General features: G+C 32.2%; 1 protein-coding gene across 4 annotated transcripts in view; it reads left to right on the top strand.

Annotated features, from left to right (window-relative positions):
* The window catches only part of unc-5 (netrin receptor unc-5), a 520,122-nt gene that overhangs the window by 304,247 nt on the left and 192,575 nt on the right, over window positions 1-23,300 (top strand). For all 4 annotated transcript variants that reach the window (XM_076413586.1, XM_076413583.1, XM_076413584.1 and 1 more), the window contains one exon: window positions 14,351-14,632. In XM_076413586.1, coding sequence (XP_076269701.1) covers window positions 14,351-14,632 — 282 coding nt within the window. The remainder of the gene's footprint in view (window positions 1-14,350; window positions 14,633-23,300) is intronic.

Raw genomic sequence — 23,300 nt, 5'->3', positions numbered from 1 at the left:
TTCTTATGATACAGTTTCGTTTATTGCTAAATGGGTTCCATCATGTCTGATTCTAAAATTTCTGATATGAAGAAAATTTTCTCTTCGTCAGCTTTTCGAAAAACCTCTGTAACTTTATGCTCATGACGAAATATCTATTGTTTATATATAAGCCCAAATTCATATGAAACTTTTTTTTTCTTTATCAGATTTTCAGAGACTTAAATATTACTAGAAACAGCGAAATAGGCCGTTAATAATTTACTTCATTTGATTTTTTTTCAATTTTTCTGAATACTTTGAATTGTACCATTGAACTATTACCTTACAGGTTGAAGCTTCATTTATTGAACAAAACTGGTCTGTTTCGCAATCGCTATAGTTTTTGCATCTTCAAGATGGGAACACTAATATTGATGTGGTAAATCGCAAGGTCTTTTTGATAGTCAGTTGAATAATTAAAATACTGTTAGGAATATGTATCACATAGAGCAGATCTTATAATTCTTGATTTTGTTGAGCTTTGAAGAATAGCTAGAACCTCGACTTTATCGAAATGAAACTGAAGAAGCTTACTGTATGTCCATAGCATACACGTTTTTCTTCTTTCTCTTTTTTTTTGTTCGTATATACAGATAGATAAACAGTATAGGAACTGGTCATGATTTTTTTTTGTTACATGCTACATTGGATAGGCCTTCTACAATCTTAATTTTTACTATTTTTCTATTGTATTTGCATCAATATACAATACATACATCATAAATGCAACATGTTCTTCCGAAATTAAAATTAAATTAGATTAACTTAAGCTAAGATCAATAGGGGTTTGGTTTGCTTTAATATTTTGATTTCCAGTGTATTTTTTCTTATTAATTAGATTATTAATTAGATTTATTAATTAGTAGTTTTATTTCATGATTTAGGGCAATACATCTTGGATAACCTTGAAGTAATAGTTTGAATGCTGCAGTAATAATATTGCCGAGTTTTAATATTCTACTTCATGTTAAATGCATCGTAACTTGAGCAGGATCGGGGAAAAAGCGTATGAAAATTAAAATCTATAGTTTTTAAAAGATCTGAGATGGGCTCAAAATAAATTTTTGAACGCACATAGCGAATGATATTGATGGCGACGCGGGCTATTAAGAGCCAGTAAGTACACGATCACTTTGTGCGACAAAGACGTGTTAAATCTGGAAAAAAAATAAAAGTGTCGCTCATTGTTTGACACAAAAGCAGGACCCTTTTTGCGGCTGCTATCCGGTACATTTATCATTTTCAGCGAGCTGCGAAACGACGATTCCGACCCGACAGCTTATTTGTTGCGTTTTTTTTTCCTTCACCATTCCTGCTGCTGCCGCTCTTTGCTGAAAATACACATATCAAACGGATTTCGGTAGAAGCGTGAAGGAGCCGTCCACATTAGAAATCAACCGAACCCCGTGTTTCTTGTCATGGTGCGCCATTCAGAAAACTGTTTACCATCGATTTTTTCTTATTTATGATTGGTCGTTTCGTTTCTTTTGTATTTCTTTTTTTAAAAGGACGACACAAAAGGACTGAGTCATTTCTATGGCGAGTGGAAAGAAATATCCAGCTGACGCGTTTGTCAAATAAGAGAAAAATCATATTGGTCACCGGAGGGAACAAGAAAGCTAATAAACTTCAATAAGGTTCAAAAATAACTTAATTTTGGTGAATCAGTCGCTGGTACAATATATTGTTAATTAGTACACTAGGAATTATTTTATATATATTAGTTATGAAATATGAAAGGGTTTAAAGTGCAAAAAATATTACTTTACTTTAAAATATTTTATTTTAAGGAAACAAGAGACGACTGTTGAACGGCGATATAAAACGATACTGAGAGTTTGTTAAAGCAAACCAAGCCTCTATCTCAACGACGTCTATTTTTGACATCTTGCACTATTCAATCTTACTACAAGCACATGGCGATATTTGTAGGTGTGGTGGTAGGTTTTGTTTTGTATCTGTTTCTTCTTGCTCCATGCACAAATTCTATCATTTACTCAGTTTTCTTGTTTCGGTCGGAGTTTTCCTCTCTTCTGCAATTTCTGCCAGCTTTTACCTTGATACATTCACTCAGGTCATCTTTTGGTTTTTCTGTTTTTCGTCCTTGCTTCTCACACTCACTATACCTATCTTATGTCCACGACACGCTGTAAGTGTCGCTCTTCCACTGATTTAATGTTGAGGTATTTTCTTATTTCTTCGATTCTAGTCCTCTTAATTTCCACTGATTACATCTTGTTTTTATCTCTGCTTGACAATACCATTGCTTTGCAAACTTCCATTTTCGTTTGACTTTTTTTAAATTAATGAATCTACTTGTTATAGCGAAGTACAAATCCGTAGTTTTTCTAACTTCCATTACCTTCAATTCCTGTATCCAGATATTTAAATGCATTTGTTTGTTCTATTTTTACGTCTTCAATTTGGATATTTATTTCTTCTGACTCGCCACGACTTTCGCTTTGATTTCATTCACTATCATTTCGTATTCACTTAGTGTTTCCTGCCATCTATTAAAGTTTTCCTGTAAGTGGTCTGGTCTATCAGTTTGTGCATCATTCGCAAATATTCTATACCCTATATGTGCTATTTTTTCAATTTTCAATTTCTTAACTATCTCATGTCTTAATATCATATAAGATTGGACTTAAACTTGCACCTGTCTTAGTCCTGCTTGAATTTCAAAGTTGGTAAATTTTATGTTGTCTGAAGTGACAGCATTGGTGTACATTTCTAATATTTCTCTTTTTAGTCTAGCAAGTGCCTTTTCCAAATCAATGAATGCCATAGTACATATTTTTACGACATACTTTTTCCTCTCTTTGTTTTATACTAAATATAAATATACCTTTCGGAAACTGCTCTGTGAATCTATTAGTATTTTACTTAACTTCCACCGATTTTAGACGATATTCTATTATTTGTTCTTATATTTTCATGACTGTGCATAACATCCCTCAATAATTATTACTGACCCTTCTATCTCCCTTTTTATATACTGGGATATGTCCTGGTTTCCATAATCATAAAATACATGGGAAATTTTCACTAAAAATTATAACCTTCTGTTCCAATTTTTAAAACATTTCTGATACTCTTTTATATTGACCTGGATATTTTCCATCCTTCCAATTTCTTACCTCAGCTTCAGATCTCACTTTCTGCTTTTGTTTGTCGATATACATTTTCCTATTTTGATTCTTGCGGGTTAAGCAATTGTTGAAAGTATTATCTCTTTGTGTCAAAAACCTTCAGTTATTCTGTCTCCTTTTTTATCCGTTAAGAGTCCCATAATTATATGATTTTCTCTCTCCTATGACTTTTACAAAATCTCTAAAAATGTTTCAAGTTTTCATTACTGCTTTTCTCCTGTTACACTTCCTTCAAATAATATCTATCATCATAATCAACATGTTATCGTTAGTGCTGCAGAACATTCTTCACTAAATCCAGCCACAGCTGACTGTCAGTCGGAGCTGACTCTATAGTTCTGGCCTCGGAACATGATTTCGGTTTAATCTTGATCCATTTCTTTTTCAAAGCTGTTCGCTATGTCTTCCATCCAAAAAGTTAATTTCGCCACTGGAGTCTATGATGAATTCGTTCACCTTTTATTCTACAGGCACGTCTGAATCATTACAATCTGCGTCCCTGATCATTTTTCTCAGCTGTGCTCTGATTGTCGTATTTTAAACGAATGACTTCATTTCTAGTATGATTTTGGATACAAATATGTAGAATTTGTCTTGAATTGAAAGACCTCAAAATTACATAGGCACCATTTTAGTATAAGTATTTCCTATTTTCTCTTTTGTGTCGTCCGTTTTACTCATAATTTTTTTGTATATTTCTTAGTTTCAGCTGACTTTTAATTCGGATAGCTTTTCCAGGTGTTGTTCTTTTGTTAATAACCATAGGTCATCGTCTTTCACTTGTTTGTTTTGGGTGTTTCTCTCTCTCAAATTATAAGTTCCTGTGCTTTCCAACAATATACCTTTCTTTGTTGGTTTATATTGTCTAGATATACAACACACATTATTCTTAAGTGCATTCATTTTAAATATAATAGAAAACTTGCACAGAAATTTGAAATTAAACCATCAGTTTTCAATATGACCATTTAACGTAACAAACCAATTTATTTCTTGTTTTCATCTCATCGTAAATATTACTTAACCCCGAGGTTATTTGTAACACATTGGCGGAAAAAAACAGGCCATTTTTAACGTTAATTCCCTTTAAAAAAACGTTTCGTACCCATAAGCGATAAAAAATCACACTCGCACACACCGCCATCGCCGAATTTTCTCCCCAGCTAATCTTCCGATATTTCCATAAATCATTAAAAGGAAAATTGCAGCCCTTTTCCGCCAACGGTACATGCGTGCCTCATCGGGCTTCGGGCTCCTTCCGCGTGCGATGCTACATAATTTATGGGATATTCGAGCCCCCTCGAGGTCCAACTTTTATAATGGTCGCTTCAGTGATGCATAGCATCTGCAAGAGCTCGGGAGCATCGCTATTTTCGGCATTATTAAAATTTTAACGGTCTATATTAAATTAAATTAATGTTTTGCGGGGTATTTTAATGATTTCTGGGCGTGATGAAGATGTTGGGGCGTGAAAGCGAAAGACGAAAAACGACCGCTAAAGTTGAAACTGCTTATAATCTGGCATAAAAGGGAATTGTGGTCGTGTTTGGTTTAGTTTTACATCGACGGGGTATTGCTAACGTAAATTGCTATCAGATGTATTCTTCATGAACAAGAAAATTAACAATTTTAATGCTTCTTCCGAATTGTGTAATGTTAAGTCTGCATATATTGCCCCCCATATTCAATAGTCTTAAGTCCAGCTTACTGCATCGGATGTTACTTCATAGTTTAGGTCTACTCTCCTTTTAAACTGTACTCAACGAATAATAAAATTGACATATTCTGAAAATCATCTAAATTATTATATAAGATTCGCTAAACCAAATCTGATTTTGTACACCGCTTTTGTTATTTTCTAAATCAATAAGTTAGTTAAAGCACCTGCAAAGCAGTCATCGAGTTTGACCATCAGTGATTATTATTTCATCAGACCTCAAATTTTAACGCACAAATAGTCTGTTCAAAGTTATTTTGTACAAACATCATCTAAATTTGTGACGTCAAAACCCGTCAAACAAAAATAAAAATGTTGCCACATTAACTCTGAGTTTTACTTCAGTTTGGCTTTGACAGAGAACAAAATTCCAATCTAAATAAAATGATTGAACAAAATTGTTATCAAATATAATTTATTTTACTATTACAGTACCTTTAAAAACTACAGTTACCACCAATTATACTTCCACAATGGTTTATAGGTTAGAATTATAACCTTTTATCACTATTGCTTTCAAGAATTTTGCATACGTCTGACAACCTGACGACTTTGACAGATTCATTCGTTTACATGTTTGAAATAATCAGACAGCTTTGTATCTCTTTTTAACTAGAATAAAATGAGGAGGAATATATGTCGGATTTTAAAACGAATTTACAAATTGCGAAACATTAAAAATCTTGATGACGTATGTACAAAAAAAAATGTTGAATAATCTATAGACTGATACGTTTGAGCTGAGTGCTGAACAATGTAATTGAACATAAAAGATATTATGTTACACAAGCTGAAATACGAAAAGGTTATTTTAGACATGACAACGCTCACTCGGCTCGAGACATCTTGCAAAAGCCTTCAGAATACACATGGAAATATTGATATACCTATGAAATATATTTAATTGATACTATTGAATAAGCCATATTCAGCAAATATTATTCTTTCCTGTTATCAATATACAAAAAGTAATATATAATGTTTCAAGAGAATAGCCTATCTGTTCTTGATATTATTAATTAAACTGTACATGCTGCTTTCTACTAGAAGTCTTCATAAAAATCGATGAAGATAATTGATATACTAACTACAATGGTAAGTTGAAAAGTTTTCGGTCTGAAGCAGAAATGGCATTCCAATTATCCGGAATAAATATTTGTTGCTTGAATGCATATGTCGATAGTTCATATGATAAGTTTTAAAATGTTCTCTCACGCGTTTTTTTCATACGACTTTTTGCAGTAGATATTAGGCGTGTTTTTAAATAGATAAATCTCCACGCGCCAAAAATGAAGCTGCATTCGAAGCAGGAAGGTTGAATCTCATGGGTCAGTATTAAAAAAACCTGTATTATGAAACAATGAATTATGAGATTATATATATATATATATATATATATATATATATATATATATATATATATATATATATATATATAAATCCTCCCGTGAAATCTGGGGGCTCAAAAAAAAATCTGCTCGCCCAAACTTGAATACATTTGTTTTTTACAAAAGCATTAATTCCTTCAGTAAATTAGATGAATATTTTCATAGCTTCTCATTTTCAGGAAGTAATACTAATGTTGGAGAAAAACAAGTGTGTGGAAATCCAAAGAGATTATGTAGAAAAATAAAATATTTTTTTAACAGAAGATCGTAAGCCTTTCATTGTACGGTCGAGAATTACTCACCTTGCCCTCGTATATACAACTATTTTTATTTTACATATTGCAGTATGAACAAGAAATACTTTTCCAGTCATATTGAAGATTATTTAAACATTATATTAAATTAATAAAATATGTTTTACTATATTATAAACTGATCGGGCAATAACATACTCGACCTGAAACTTAATCATCGTACTTGTTGATTGGATTTGGCTTGGGCAGATCGAATTTGTTAATCAGATCGAGGAATTACACTGTTGATAAACGGCTTTGATGACGGATAATCAGATCAGGAATAATACCGTTAATATTAAACGTTCAGTTTATTCTGATGAGAACCTGTCAGTGTTCGATTCTAAGCTAAGATTGTGGATAAGTATCGATAGATACGAGCTTCATTTCAGAGGTTTAGTAATATGGGATTAAATATGTGTTGTTCAAATTCTTCTTATATGCAACGATTATTATCTCCTTATGTTCCTTTAAAATATCTGTCTGGATTGGAGCTGATGATGGCCCTATGGTTCAATGGACTTTGAATATCAATTTTTTTAGTTAATATTTTTTAATATTAGTGATAAAATGTAAATATAAAGTATTACTTTTACTCAATTAACACAGATGGAGATGAAGTTTAGTATTATCTTGCAATTAACTCAATTTTTTTTAGTATTACTCTTAGTATCTAAAGTCTATATATGTCCAATAATCAGATCGGATGGTCTACGCACTTCACTATCAGTTCGCATATTTAGCTTATTAGCGAGTACATTGGGATTTACTGACATTCTTTCGAAGTACTTCACACAAACACGTTGAATTACACTTGTTATCCGTTCTAGAGGTATATCGCGTTGTATCACTTCACTTGGAACATAGTACGGAGCATCGACAATGGCACGCAACACTTTATTTTGGAACCGTTATATGATGGATATATTAGACTTGTTACCGGTTCCCCATAGTTGGATTCCATATGACCAAATAGACTTGAGTATAGATTTATACAATAATATCTTGTTGATAAGTTGGATAAGTATAGTAAGGCGTCGATCTAAGTGCACACTACATATTTAACATCGTCTGCTTGCGGGAATTGACTATTATTGATATAGACCGGTGGACATGTTCTTTTATGCAGCATATTATAAGTTATATTAACGAGAATAAACTCAAATGAAATTATTATAATTCGTGATGTACGATGATTGACTAGCTAATTCTAAAGAGTTTGTTCTTGCAAATATTATTTCATTTTAGGTAGTTTAGTTTATTTCTAATTCAAGTCAAAAATTATAAATGAAGCACAACAATATCATACAATGTCACATACACTAAAAAGACAGAAAATTTAGCGAAATAACATTAATAGAATAAGGTAAGTTTCTATAACAAAATCAACGATGATAATCTTTATATGTCACCAATGAAACGAATGTCACTAACACTAACTTTTCAATATACCTCTTTTTTTCTCTATTCTCTATTTCTATTTCTCTATTATCTCTTCATTTGAAAAACTAAAACTCGCAGAAAGCCAATTGCTTAAATTCCTTTAAAGTTTGGTTATTCCAATAAAGGATGAATATGTTTAGTTGTGCTTTGGGATACTAACAGTTATCATGTTTGCAAAATTATCATATATATGTAAGGAAATGGGATAAATAGATTTATAAAAGTGTTACATATTAGTCTACATATATTTTGCTAAATAATTATTAGCATACTCCTTCAAGGTACTTAAGACATACATTCTGAATTAGACTTCTTATGGGTTTTAAAAGAATCACCCTATATTACGGAGCATCAATTTGTACGCAACACTTTATTTGGTAACCACTGAATGATGGCTAGATTATTCCAAGTTGAACATTAGTTTAGATACCTACCAAAATATTTAGGATTATTTGCTTGAGGAGCTGACAGTTATTGATATTCAGTGGTTTAACTCATTGGATTCATTTGGATATTATTTGAATATCACTGGTATGTCCTTCTACGGATTGTGAAAGTTACGTGGGTAGATGTTGTTTCATTTTCTTTGATTCGTCATGATTTCAGTCGAAGTTCTATTTTATTTAGTTATTTTTTGAAGTGCATTAATGCTGCTATTGGATCTTCATGTGAAAACTACCATGTCGTGTGCATATGTTTCCGCAGTAATGGTTTTTGTGTACGGTAGATCAGAGAAGTATATAGGAGGTCCTATATTGAACCCAGTACATTGCCTTGTGAATATATTAAATGTGTTCATCGTCTTGTTTTATGATAAAATACACTTGCTCAAAGGCCAGTTTTCTGGTTTTACTCCAGTTTGACAATCATGATTATTTTCTTTTAGTTACTTTTCAAATCTTAGGAAAACAACTTAATTATGAGGTCATATCCAGGTCATAGGTCCTATGATACCGGCTTTAGATCGAATTTAAATCCTATAATATAAAAAACCTTTTTCTTCACTGGAAAACTGCTATTTCTTGCAAAACTAATATGTATTTAATAAGTAAAAAATACATTAGGATATTCTAAAATGGGTTTTCAATATTAATAATCCTCTCAATTCACGAATAACATTTTTACCACCCCTTTGGCTATTTTGTAGTGTCATAACCTTTCTATTTCATTTCTACTTCGATTATTATGAATGAAACTTATCAAATTAAAATGATTTCTATATCGATATTGCTCTAGAAGTCATCAATAATTATCAGATATCCAATCTGTACATCTATACAAATATGTATTCGATTGTAAACGTAGGAACGCTGTGTCTGTTTTGAAATATAATTGATATAAGACGGTATTGCGTAACAAAGCCTCAATATAAATAATTTTTTACCTGCATGTTCTATGTTACTCGAAATCGTTCGATTTTTCGATTTCGAACGTTCTGTTTGAACTGACCGATAACTTTGTTGGGTTCGCAGCGTGTGGTCGAATTTATTTTCAGATTACTGGCCAGATAACAAACGGAAAAAAACCTCTTATGGACGGCTTTTTACGTTCTCGGTCTATTTTTTTTTCTTAATTAAATAAGATTATTGCGTTTAAATGAATCTATAAAACCAACTCTGATACGATTGAGACGTGTTATAAAAACGAGTTTTTTATATGGGTTTTCAGAACTAAGATTGGTTTGTTTTCTTCGAGGAAAAGTAGATAAGGTATTCGTCTATGTGGTCGATTTGTATTTTTGTTGTAGAATTTTAAAATAAACCGCAGCCGTTATGAATTGTTTATTTAATTAGGTCCTTTTATAATAATTATATTAAATAATTTACTGTCACTTTCAAGAAGCATAAAAGAAGGTTATTTGTTGTAATTAATTTTAACTATGACTAAAATTATACCCATACAGTTAGCAGATTAAAGATTGATCATTCAAAGTTCATAGACCAGTAGGTCAGAGTATTGACACAATCTCTTATTATAATAATTTAATAGAAGTTCAAATGCAATTTTGTATTAATATTCGGTATGAGAAACTTTTTTACTATCCTCAGTAACTCAACAATCTACCCAAATGGCGACAAATAGTTTTTATAATAATTATTATATGGTTGACATATAATATGACATTCAAATTTATAAGTAATAAATTTTGCTCTAAAGCATATATGTCCATTAATCAGATTGGTTAATAGCAAACTTTTTAGTCTACGTATTTTACTGATATGGAAAGCTTAGTGAAATAATATTTTAAAAAATACTGAAAATATGAGCAATATATTTTATTCAAGTAAGAATTGACAACTCATTAATTGGAATATTCAATATGTTATATATTTATACATCTGATAGAGATGATAGAGATCCCTTTACTCTCTATATAGTGTCACTATCAGTTTCGTAAGGATGCAATAACACAAAACCAACAAGAAACATAACAAAGAATGCAAATATGTGAGGAATTATACAAAAAATGTTGGTTAGGTTCCGTTTTCGTGTCGAAAATTAATCGTATAAATAAAAAAAGGTAAAAGGAAATGCTTTTGAAGTGAATGAAAAAAAAGGGTCCTCATAATTAAATGAAACTATATGTAATAAACGTTTTAGTATATATATTTTCGGTTACTACGCATATTTAACTAATTTACTAACGACATTGGGATGCACGGACACTCCAGAGATATAGTAATGATGTAGTGCATAGTTTGAAATCCTTTAATGAAGCCTATATTAAATATGACTGATGGAAGATAAAAGTTTCATGGGTGGATTTTGTTTCATTTGTTTTAAAACGCCAATTTGGAGCAACAATTACAATTTATTAAATTGAGATTTTTCGGTGTTATCATTGGATATTCGCGATAATCAAAACTGTGTACTAGCCACTGTAGCCAATTTTGTGGTGTGGTCGGTAGATCAACAGTATACAGGAGATTCAAAATTTGGATCCAGTACAGTGCCCTGGAGAACTTCTGAGTATATTGGATATAGTTCAATGTGTTCGTAATTTTGTTTTATAGCAGTGGAAAGTGTAAACGAAGAAGATTTTTTAGTTTAACTTGTATGTCATTCTATCAAAAGACAGCAGAGACATATCTTTTAGGTTTTTATTAATTTAGTTTAGTAGTTAGTTTATCTAATTGTTCTAAAATACCATGCTTGTTGCGATATCCTAATTGATATTCTGGAGACTTGTACTAGTATATTTAACAATGAAACAAGCCTGATGTTTTTTTTTCCATTTGATGTTAATTTTAACACTCATATTTACGTCATCCTCTTACCTTTTTACATGCAATATTCAAACTAATTCGACTTTCAGTTTTCCTTGCTTATCATCTAGATATTATCCGCTATCTATATTGCAATTTAACATCTGCTATAGCGATATCTATATAGCCAAATTAATGTTAATGTTGTAACATATATATTTTGCCCGATGCGTAATATAGTTTATTATTATATGAACATATACGCTCAATAGTGTTTTAAAAATCCTTCTATAAACTTAAAGAATAAACCACAAAAAGTATCTAACCCGGTATCTACCAATTTATGATATACCATAATTTAAACAAAACGTTTAATTTCCATTCCAAAAATGAATTATACCTAAAAGCCGTCTTTTAATTAAAATGACCTTTTCAACTGCGCTACTATAACAGTAAAATTAGGACAATAAAACGGACCTCTCTTAGTTTTCCCTTTAATTTTTAAAAACTTTCCAAAGACCTTTTTAATTTAGACGGAGCACGATTATGGGAGGGTGAGCAGGGCGGAGGGGGCCAGACGAGCGGAGCCTATTGTCCTGGAGGGTAGCTTCCGTTCTTTAAAGTTTCAGAAAGGCGCTTCTATAATTTCCAGGAAAAAATATCGTTGGAAGTAATAAATTTTTCAAGGAACAGTCGTCGCTCCGATTGTATTTATCGTCGAAAATCATTGCCTTCCCAACTACGGTGGTTATAGATAATCCAGGGGAATATAGCGGTGATTAATAGGTTTTTTTAGTATCGATTGAGACGGTTTCCAGTCAGGCTTTATATAATTTGCTCTTTGTTAATAGTCCTGCTGAATATATAATATTAGAGTGAACCGATACTGTAATTTTCTGTAACTAAAAGAACATCGGCTATTTAAAATTAGTCATTTCCCTTTTTGAGTAGGGTGTGTTATACACTTGTTGGAAACGAAGAACGGCGTATTTATTTCTGAGTAATATCGCTCTAAGAATGATACATAATTGGGTGACGGTGAAGAGAGTGTTTTAAGGATTTTTCATCTTCCGATTTTATATTTAGAATACGGATCTATTTGTGATCTTTTGTGGCTTTGAAAGAGTCCATTACTCCAAATGAAAAGTCTACTTTAGCTATATATTTTCGAAAAATAACATAATGTACGATATACTTGGCGGTTGTACTTCGTACGATGGTGACTGATAAACAGCAGATGTGTACGAATTTAAGTCACAAAAAAAATATACTTCTAGCTTCTATCTTGTACAAAAACCTTATACTAAAGCTCAGGCCAACATATAGACGTCAAAACAGGACATGCAACTAAAGAAGATACTTCTGCATTTCTGGTAGGACATGAAGGAGGTGCTTTATTACATACTTATGCGATTATTGTGACTAGACAAAAATCATGTAGAGAAAACACTATAACTAATTTCATTTATTTCATATAAGTCAAAGTAATCTGCGCTTATGTAACGCCTAAATAAAAAAAATTATACCTATTAAATTAGTTTATAAATTATTGATAAATTCTATTAATAAAAAAGATTTTCTCTTTTCACGCACTATAGTTTCGAATAACTTGTTCGGTTTACAAATTATTTTGGAATATAGGAACAACAATACAACATACACAACAAATATTTTCCTTACTTTGCAAGTATTGGCTTGGTTGCCATAATATTCAAGAGCGTAGTCACCACAAATGTGGTTCTCCAATTTAATAGTGTATACTTAATTCTACAACTATACTAAGTAATAATATAATAATCCTATATAATGCAATAATATAAAATTCAAACTTAAATAACCGAATCACTTATAACGAGTAGACTTTGCCATCTATAGTGTTCATATTGTCTTGACGGAATTTGTTTAACCTGTTGGTCAGTATTCAGTCGGTTTGACATCAGTGACTGAATACTATAGTAATTTCGCAACTCACTAGAAAATTGCCTTTGACATGACTTATATTAGTGTAAGATCGATCGGACATTGTGTATTAATCAGAGATGTATGATTATCTCTCCCAAATATGATGTGAATTGTCTATCAAAAGTATACGATGTGAAATTATTCAACCTTTTCTCGAAGGGTTTTCTAAAATGCCAGCTCTTTTCCAGTCAACTACAATCAACCGATGGTCTAAAGTCAACGTAACCCAAGCCGTCGACCAAATTTAGCAGACTATACCTATCAGAGTTAAAGAAAATTGAAATATTCGAATTCGACTCGTGAGAAGCCACAGTGGATATTTAAATGATGATATATTCCATATATAACGGCATAAATGGGCACTGACTCATCCTGATTGAAAATTATTTCTTAAAATGTGTTGCTGCAAAATTATTATTTAAATTGGATATCTTATGTAAGAAGGCAAATGAGACAAAAATGAAATAATTGCAGTCAAATTGCATATTGCTATAAGTTGTTGTAAAGGATGAATCTAAAATGATTAATGTCAATGTCTCCATATACGGACAACAATAAATCTGGCGGTAATAAATCAGAACTGTAAGGTGGATTAGGCAGCGTCATCACGCTGAGAAATTCCTTGTTGGCAAGGGCTATGTACGACAAAGCATCATTTCCATCCTTCTTAATATTTCTTGTGCCACTTATACACGTTGACCTAGATATTTTCCATCATGAAAACTTCCCTTGTCATATATTTTCGATGGCCTTTTTTAATTTAACGTAAAATTTGATAATGAACATCTACTCCACTACACGCTGAACCTTTTTTCCGACAAAATTTTGCTCATCCGTTACTCAAAGACAAGTCAGCTTTGATGTCTTCCTTACCTAAAAGGACTCCCTACCTCACCCATCACTTGCTGTAGATCACTAACCCTTTCAATGCGCTGAAAAAAAATTACGAATTTTCGAGAAAGACCCTATATTTACATTATTTTTATCTTGTTTCAAATCTATAACTAAGGTCAACGAAAATCATATTAATGCAATAATTAATGCATAATATTCATATAATAAAAGTAATTAAGTTATCGAAACAAAACCAGTCCGAGATAGCATTAACATAAATAATAACAATCAGATCGTATAGTTAAATGAATTTATTTCTTTTATCTTTTCACAGATCTGAAGAAACAGTTCGAATTCAACCCTGAACCGATTATTAAAGTGGAAATAGGCCAACATACCGAGCTCAATTGCGTGGCACCGCAGGGTATGCCACCCCCCAGGGTGTATTGGCTTCGCGGGGGGCAAGTCCTGCAATCCGATAGTTCGGTCTTGGTCACCACCGAGGGTCACTTGTTAATCGGTCAGGCCCGTACCCAAGATACAGGAAATTATACGTGTGTAGCGGAGAATATAGCGGCCAAACGTACGGCTCCAACATCACAACTGATAGTGTTCGGTAAGTACTCAAGTTCTTTTTTTTATTATTTGGATAAAGCATCAACATAAAGTTCAGTAATTTCCATTACACATAAATTATACATAAAAAATAAATTACGGAAAATGTATATATGCAGTTGGTAATTAAACTATTTTAGACATCTTAATAATATGCCAGCTTAAAACAAAGTTCATTTCAATCTACTTTTCTCAATTTTAAAATGTAAAGTAATCCTTGGATTCTAAATTTGACTAATATAGTTAATACATAGTATAAATTAGTTAAAAAAAATTTTTATTTAAAGCGTTACTGTAATAAATCGATAGAATCGTATTGTATTCAAATTATTGTCCATCGATGGCTGCTACTTTTCCTCATCAGAAAATCAGGCTATTTTCAGGGTCCTATCTCGAGAGATCGATGTTTCTTTTGAGACTCTCCACGAATCGACCGATTTTTTGGTATCCTCATAAGAAGTGAACCGCTCAGAGAGGTCACGATTCATATGTCGGAACAAATATCAGTCAGAAGGAGCAAAGTCTGGAGAATACTACAGGTGGGATAGCATTTCCCATGCTAATGTTTCTCGAGGTATGTTTTCGGCGGTTTTGCCAACATGTGGTCGAGCATTGTCATGCTGAAGAATAACATTTGCAGCTAACATGTTGCAGCTTTGCTCGTATTCCGTTCGTTTTTTTGTGCAATCATCAACTCAAACGCATAAATTGTAGTCGATGACTATCCCCATTAATAGTTTATTGAGTAATGCCTGATTATTGAGTAATGCCTTCAAATCCTGGTCTTCAAGTTGTTCTGATTGTCCAGAATACTCTTTGCCTTCGTTGTCATAATTACCACTTTTAAAACGTGGAAACCATTATTCACGTATTGAAATTGATGTAGCATGGTTGGTATGAGCTTCACACAGTATTCTATGACTTTCAGTCGCATTTTTGTTCAAATTGAAGTAAAAAAAAATCTATTCAGTACAAATTCAAACATTTTCAACGTACTGAGAAAATGTTTTGTTCAGTTCAGCGACAGTGACACAATGACAGGCTTTGTGAGACTTAAACATGAAGTTGGTTATAAATGTACCCGACGCTATTTAATACATAGTAATACAATCTGTTGTAAATCCTTTAAAATTAATTTATAGACCCAAATTAAAACATCTATTCATGGAATATTGCCATTGTATTGAACAACGCAAGTGCCGTGCAATAAAATAACATTTTTTATCGGCAAATATAAGCCTTTTCTTTCACAATTTACTCGAAATGATAAAAACAATTTGATATAATCATAATCATATTCATTAATCCATAACTGACGCTCGAAAGAGTGTGTCTACTTCTCAGTCCATACGCTGCTATTACTGATGTAGGAAAATTCTTCACCAAATCTCGCCACAATTGCCATTCGATTATGACTGTTCTAGCTTCAGATAATCAGACAGTATTAGTCTCCTATCTTTTAGGTCGCATTAAATGGTGTCATCCATGACTGTTTCGGAGTTGCTCGCTGCGCCGGTCAGACAGTCCATAATCTGAGTCAGTTTTGTTTCTCAACTATCCATTTATTCTCGCATCTTAAGCAAATTCCTCTACTCCCAATAAGATCACGCAGACAAACATGTAGATTTTGCCTTGGGCATCGCATTGGAAAGATATTAAGGTTACAGATATTGTAATCATAGAATACAGCGATATCATTAGCAAATATCAGATTGGTCAAAGCATGTTTATATTATTCGCAACTTATGCAACTTTCGTAAACCCCTGAAGACATTTAGTAATTCTTATTAACTTGTTTACTTTTAAAGCTGTATTAGTTATGTTTGATGAAATTTCGATGCAGCCTCACAAAATTCACCACTTGAATAGATATTTGATCGTTTTTTGGTCCCAATATACATCTTGCTACAACATATTATTCGTTTTCTAGTTCGCATTAAATCTAAATTCAATTTAACTATTTTTTCTTACCTCAACGACCATCAATATAATGTGTATAATACCATCAATGAGATTCTGTATATGAGAAGTATATATGTATACATGGTCTCAATTTTGATGCAACAAATCCAATAAAAAGACATCAACGAAATCGTTATAAATTCAGCGATTTATTTATCAAACGGATCTGTCGAGCATACCGCCGCGATGGAAACTATACTCTCACGGGTATAGAAAAATCACTTTATCCTCGACTGCAATCGGAATATTCCATGTAAATAGACTGTCGCATTTGTAAGCTCGAGTTTCATAGCGAATATCTACTGGAATATCGACATTCGCAACCATAGTAAGTTTATTTGTTGACTATACACGATGGAGATGTTCGAATATCACTAATTTCCAGCTTTCTTTAATATCTATACAGTTTGATTAAGTTTATAATAAGAAAAAACATTAAAATTATTATGTTAGAGTGGCAAGTGTTATCTGATGTATATGAGATTTAAATTGTATAGGAACGAAAATACAATTTTTTTTCAAGAATAAATACATTTTATTATTTCAATCCAACTTAAAGCTTATAATACAAACACTTGCCATCACGCGAAAAGAGACATCACCATTAATTGAAAAGTATATCAGTCACATGTAACAAACCATTTGAGCTTTACAGCTTATAACTGTAACAGGGTAGCTTAAAACTAACAGCTTATAACAGCAGCTTTTTCTGTTAGTTCGCCTTTGAGAGTCTTCTGAACTGCAATGTTTTTATTCAATTTGTCATGATGGGGCGAGATGGTCAGGCTATGGGGTGGTCATTTCGACAGGATTTTGTGTTCTTTTCTTAAAATTGGCTAGTTAACTGAATGAATTTCATCGAGAATATATACCCATCGGAAAAACAATATCTCCTTGAAATAATTCTACTAACTTATTGATTATTATTATTATTATTAACTTATTAACTTATCAGTATTGATTTGGGTAGAGATGAAAACACTTTTTCACTTCTTCATCCATTACCACATCATTAAGTTAACAGGTCTGTTGACAATGAATTTCCATTAAAGACTATAATTAAAGATTTAATTATAGTCTTTAAGACCACATTCATCAATATTGGCTTGAACTTTAATATAGATAATATTGTATATTATTGGTCCAATAAATAATAATACGACAGTTAAACTAAAGGTCAAGATTATTATGAAATTTATCCTTAACATTTTTTCCTTCTCTATTCTGCGCCATAGATATGTCATATACATATATGTCAGATATGTCATACAATATGTCTCGGGACAACAAAGCACTGTACTGTGTTTTCCAACTACTAAAATGTTTGTTTGTTAAATTACTATTTGTGAGAGAATTCAATCTATGGACCTCTAGATGAATCTGTTTCTGAGACTGGGGATGTCACATCTCTTGAGCCTCGCGTGCTCTTGTCCTACTCTGCTCAAGTATCGTCTCATATTTTATGCTATCCTGGCTTATTTTCTGCTTCACTGTTCTCATATTCTCATTCTGTTTCTCATGCTTTGAGGAATATTGATAATATTCCTTAAAACTTCATTCTAGAATATTTATACTATATCAATATTGCTACTGCTTGTTGCGTCCCATAGTTGAATGCGGTATATTCAGTTTGGCTTGATGATGGATTTGTATACCATCATTTTACTATAATTTATTAAATGGGAATGACGATCTGTGGAACAATTCACACTACGGAGTTTGCTGTCGAGTTTATTACGCTTGGTCCAGATGTGCTTGTGCAAAGTCAGCCTACGATCCAAGTAAATGCTTCAGTATTTTACATGTTTGTCTTGTTGGATTTGTCCTTTTACTGAAGGTCGGGTTTCTTTTATTAGTGTGAGACTATGAGACAATATCAGTGACAATGATCTCTGCCATGACAATTTATTCTGTAACAAATGGCTTCAAATGTTCAAATTTAGTATATTCCCACATCAAATAGCAAGGAAGTAAAAGATACTACAATAGTTGCAAAATCCAAAAAAAGACACAAAAAGATAGGCACTGTATAAAACATTATCATCATTAATCCATAGTCGGCTCTCGGGGCGAATATCTTCTTCTAACTAATACGCTGTTGTTGCTATTCATTTTGTGTCAAACCTCGCCTCTGTTAACAATCGGCCTCAAATGTTCTGGTCTTGGACAATGTTAACCTTCTATGTTTCAAATCTCTCTCTATAATGTCGATCCATGCCTTTTTTGGAGCTGCTCGCTGCATTTTGTATTAAAAAGGTCAGACAGGCACTTTCTCAAAGTGAGCACTTTCTCTAATTGCGGGTCGGACCTACGGGCAAAAAAATATTGAAAGTATCATCTCGACACTTATTTTTTTCACCTTCAGTTGTTATGTCTCATTTTTTATATGTTATTTGCCCATAATTACATGATCGTATTTCTCTTCTGAGTTGTTAAAACTTTGTAAAAAGGTTTCAAGTTTTCTTTGTTGTTGGTCTCCTGTTATCCTGCCTTCACATTATATCATCATTATCATCATCAATACGTTGTTATTAATGCCGCAGAACTTTGAAGATTCTTCACTAAATTCATCCACAGTTGGCAATTGGTCGCAGCAGTTCTGGCTCCCGATCCATTTTTTTCTCGGAGCTGTTCGTAAAGATTTCACTTTAGGCAACATATTTGAAAGGTTTCAAGTTTTTACAGAGCATAATAAACACAATAAGTAGAGATAAATAATGATAAATGGATGCAAGTATTCCACACCAACTTAATACACTTAATTTTCAATGAATGAACAAAGCAACAATAATTTAATATATTTGAAGTTATTTAAATAGCATTATCAAAAAAGAAACATCCTATATATAAAAGTAACTCAATATTTAATGTAAAAAATACTTAACGTTTCTAGATAAAAATAACAGCTTCCAAAACAGATTTGCACTCATATTACATCCGAGACATGCTTTAGGCTGACGACGCACAGAAATAAAAAATGACATCCCGTCCATTTAAAGAACGAAATTGGTCGGAGCCTCTGCCTGTCATCAGGTGTTTTCCGGCACACTTTCCTCTAATCGCCCTTTATTACCGAAATGACAGTAGTTGCCTTGCTTTGTATACGTGGCGAGCCCCTTTTTCACAAACACCTGTGCCATGCGATATGCCCTGGGATGTATTAGGGCATTTTCGCAAAAGCCCTTTCGTTCGAACCCGTTTTTAATAGGACGAATTTTTTTGTCGTAGGATGGGAAAAACAGTCGACGCTCGTTTGAATCGCAAAAACATGATAAAAGATCCCATCAACTGTTTCTTCTGTTATTATGCTATAGACAGTAGTCTATCCCTTTTTAACTAGGATAAAGTGAGACAAAGTAAAGTGTGATAAAGTAAAGATAGAGTTCCTATTCCAGTCCAAACAAAAGATTATATTACAACACTTACCATCACTTGAAAAGGAATATCACTATTAATTCTAAAGCATATTAGTATCATATCGTTGTTGTTCAGCGTTGTTCAGAAAACCCCTTTGAACTGGATACCTATCCAATTTTTCATGATATTTAGTTTATGCAGTGGTAATTTCAACAGGATTTTGTCTTCTTTTCTTCTGTCGTAAGACCTCCTTTCTGAACAAAACGACAAATTGAATTTTATGGCCTAATTCGGTTACATGTTGCGACCTATCAGACGGTATTCTATCTCTCTCTCTCTCTCACTAGGATAAAATGAGAAAAAATCCGCTCCGAGATTAAAGCAATTAAGACGTCATCTATGATAGCAGACGGCATTTTTTATTGAACGGGCTATGCCATAAAATAATCCGTTACAAATAATTATTTTAACTATATTTAAAGTAACACTGTTTCTTTAGTTATCAAACCGGGTTACCTACTTGTTATTCATAATTTAACATTCTCTTATACTTATGTAAATATTTATTGGGTTATTTTATAATATCAATATATGGATAATTAGACAGTGAATTTTCATTACTTGCTAATACTTTGTTTTCTCCAGTACCAATGCCTATACTACTTTATTCCGTATTTCGAACTTATTGTAAGTTATTCGAGATTGGTTTTTCAAGTCTTGAATTAACAGAAATCCTTTGGGTAATATTTTCTATTCCCTTCGTTTATTATTAGCTCTCAGGTCAATTTTTATATTTTAAACAATGTCTTGTCTGTAATCCACAAATGTTGCAGTGGTTTAAATTGGAATATACAGGGACTATTGACATTAGGTAGTGAGCATTATTTTATTATTGCAATGTTCATAGATATCATTTTAGGTACGTTTCTTCGCAATATCCACTGACCACAGTAATGCCAATGCTTTCCATTCCTGTCTCTCTGTTTCAGGAACAATTACTTAATGCATACATTGTTTTACTTTAAAAATATATTGGCTAATGATACTATTAGATATTTTACTATTAACTAACTAAAAAAGTTTTTAGGCTTTGCTTCAAATTTGTATGCGGCTTTCTCATACTTTAGAATACCGTCTGATTTAGTAGTGTAATTAATTTCAACAATCACCAAAACACTTTTCTCCTTTATGTAGTAGTGCAACACATACGACTAGATATTTTAACTAACTTTCAAATATGACAAAACTTAAATTACTTTAAATTATATTTTCATCAAAGTTTCACCACTGTCTGTTCAAAGGTATATTAGATGGGCATCATACATTAACGTTTCTTTAATGTATATTTTTATCTTACTTTATTATCTACTAAATAGGGTTTTAATATATGGAATAGGAGCCGGCTTAGTGGCGCAGTGGTAAAGGCGATGGGACGGTCCTCCTACTGTTGCGATAGCCACGGGTTCGAATCCTGCTGGGGCATGGTCGTAAATGTATATTTGTGATTGTTTAAAATTTGTGAGTGTTCTAGGCAAGAGCATAAAATCCGACAAGGAATGATCCCAGTCACGCTAATAATCAAGCTGGGTAAGACCGGATGTCTTCTGGGATGATTTCTAAAGTTGGTCACTCGCCAGTCGGTAGGCTTGATGCTGAGGACTATGGTTCAGAGCCCACGTTAAACTTTCTGCCCATTCCAGATAAGCCCATAGTTGTAATATAAATATAAACCCATAAAAAATAAAAATATATATTTATGGAATAGGATTTTATTATTTTATATATGAAACCTGAAAATAAACCTCAAATTATCCCAAAATTTTCGTTCCTAGGTACCAGATTTAATTTACAAGTAAAGTTTTCAATAAAAGTTGACCGTTTACTTGAAATAAAGTTAATGATACAATCAAGTATCTGACTATTGTTAAATATATATTTTTGCACTAGTTTTTTACCGAATTGAATACTTTCTATTAGTTTGAAATACATATGATATAGGTCAAAGTAATTCAAACAGTTCCACGATATATTTAAATATTTATTTAGCCACAGAATAAAGTTTTCTCTGTAATTTACACATTTCAACATACTTTTATTCTTGTTTTATTGCCTGTTCAATAATATATCAAGTATTGATTAATAGTATGCATTAAACATCATACCCGATCTCGTCTGTAGTTATTTTGAGATATATTTTAGATTTTAAGTTAAGAGATAATAAACATTTAACAGAGAAAATAAAAAAAAATATTTCGTAACATTATTTCATCCACTAGATATGTAACATCACAGCTCTATAGATGTATATAGCCATACATATTTCGCGGCAATCTTCAGTAGAAGCAATTAAATGCTTCAGACGAGCATTCCTTCGACTTACGTCACGGAAACGACAAAAAACACATCTTTAATACACTTATGGAGGCGTGAATGCCTAACAGAGGCTTGTAGTCTATTTATAACCATAATTTTCCCATTCATTTCATATTTATAACTATGCGATGCGCTGCTAAATCTCTCTCGTTTATGTTGTTCTTGTCCCACAGGATAGGTCGTAAATAAAAAAGTGCCCCGAAAGAAAAATACAATCGCTGGATTTAGAGGTATTTAAAACGACAGGAAAATAAACGTACAGGAGCTTAAATGATGTTGTGTGTCCGCATCCGACGCGTTCGTATGCCTAGGTGATTTTTTATTTCCTTTCGTTTGCGCTATATTTCTATGGGGGTCATTTTAAAAATTCACTTTTTCTTTATAGTTAAGTAAAAAGAGAGACAAACGAACCATTTTAAGCAGATCATTTCTTGTTAAATTTTAAGCCTTTTATCTTTTTGAACTATGTGTGCGTTTAGACGATAATCTTCGCGTCCTTTATCCACCAAACCACTTTATTTGTTCCAAAATAAAAATTCACTGGGCACCAAATTCGATGAATACTGTAATTGATTTCATGTGATAATTTAATATTTTTACGTAAATAATATTATCATGCTTCAGTCTATAATAAAGATGCTAGACAGAATTTCAGTAGCTAGCTAATTATATCGATTATAAAAACACTCTCTCCATTTTCAATAGTAAAAACACCATTTCTCGAATTTTCTTATATTTATGGATCGTATAATATAGCAATTTGAAGGAATTAATAATATATTGTTTTAAAATTGTTTAAATATCTAAAACTATTTGAGGATGACTAAATTACCATTAGGCCATTACATAAAAGTTAGACCTTGCAAAAACTATTTTCAACAGTTATTGTACTTATTAAGTCGTAAGTACATAATATTTTTAATTTACTTAATAGTTATATATGACAAACAGAAACTATACTTGATACTTGATATGTA

The sequence above is a fragment of the Rhynchophorus ferrugineus genome, unplaced genomic scaffold, assembly GCF_030347505.1.
Source record: "Rhynchophorus ferrugineus isolate W39M unplaced genomic scaffold, kcgeb_rfMv2 rfM9, whole genome shotgun sequence".
NCBI lineage: Eukaryota > Metazoa > Arthropoda > Insecta > Coleoptera > Curculionidae > Rhynchophorus > Rhynchophorus ferrugineus.
This window is presented reverse-complemented; position numbering and strand designations above follow the sequence as displayed.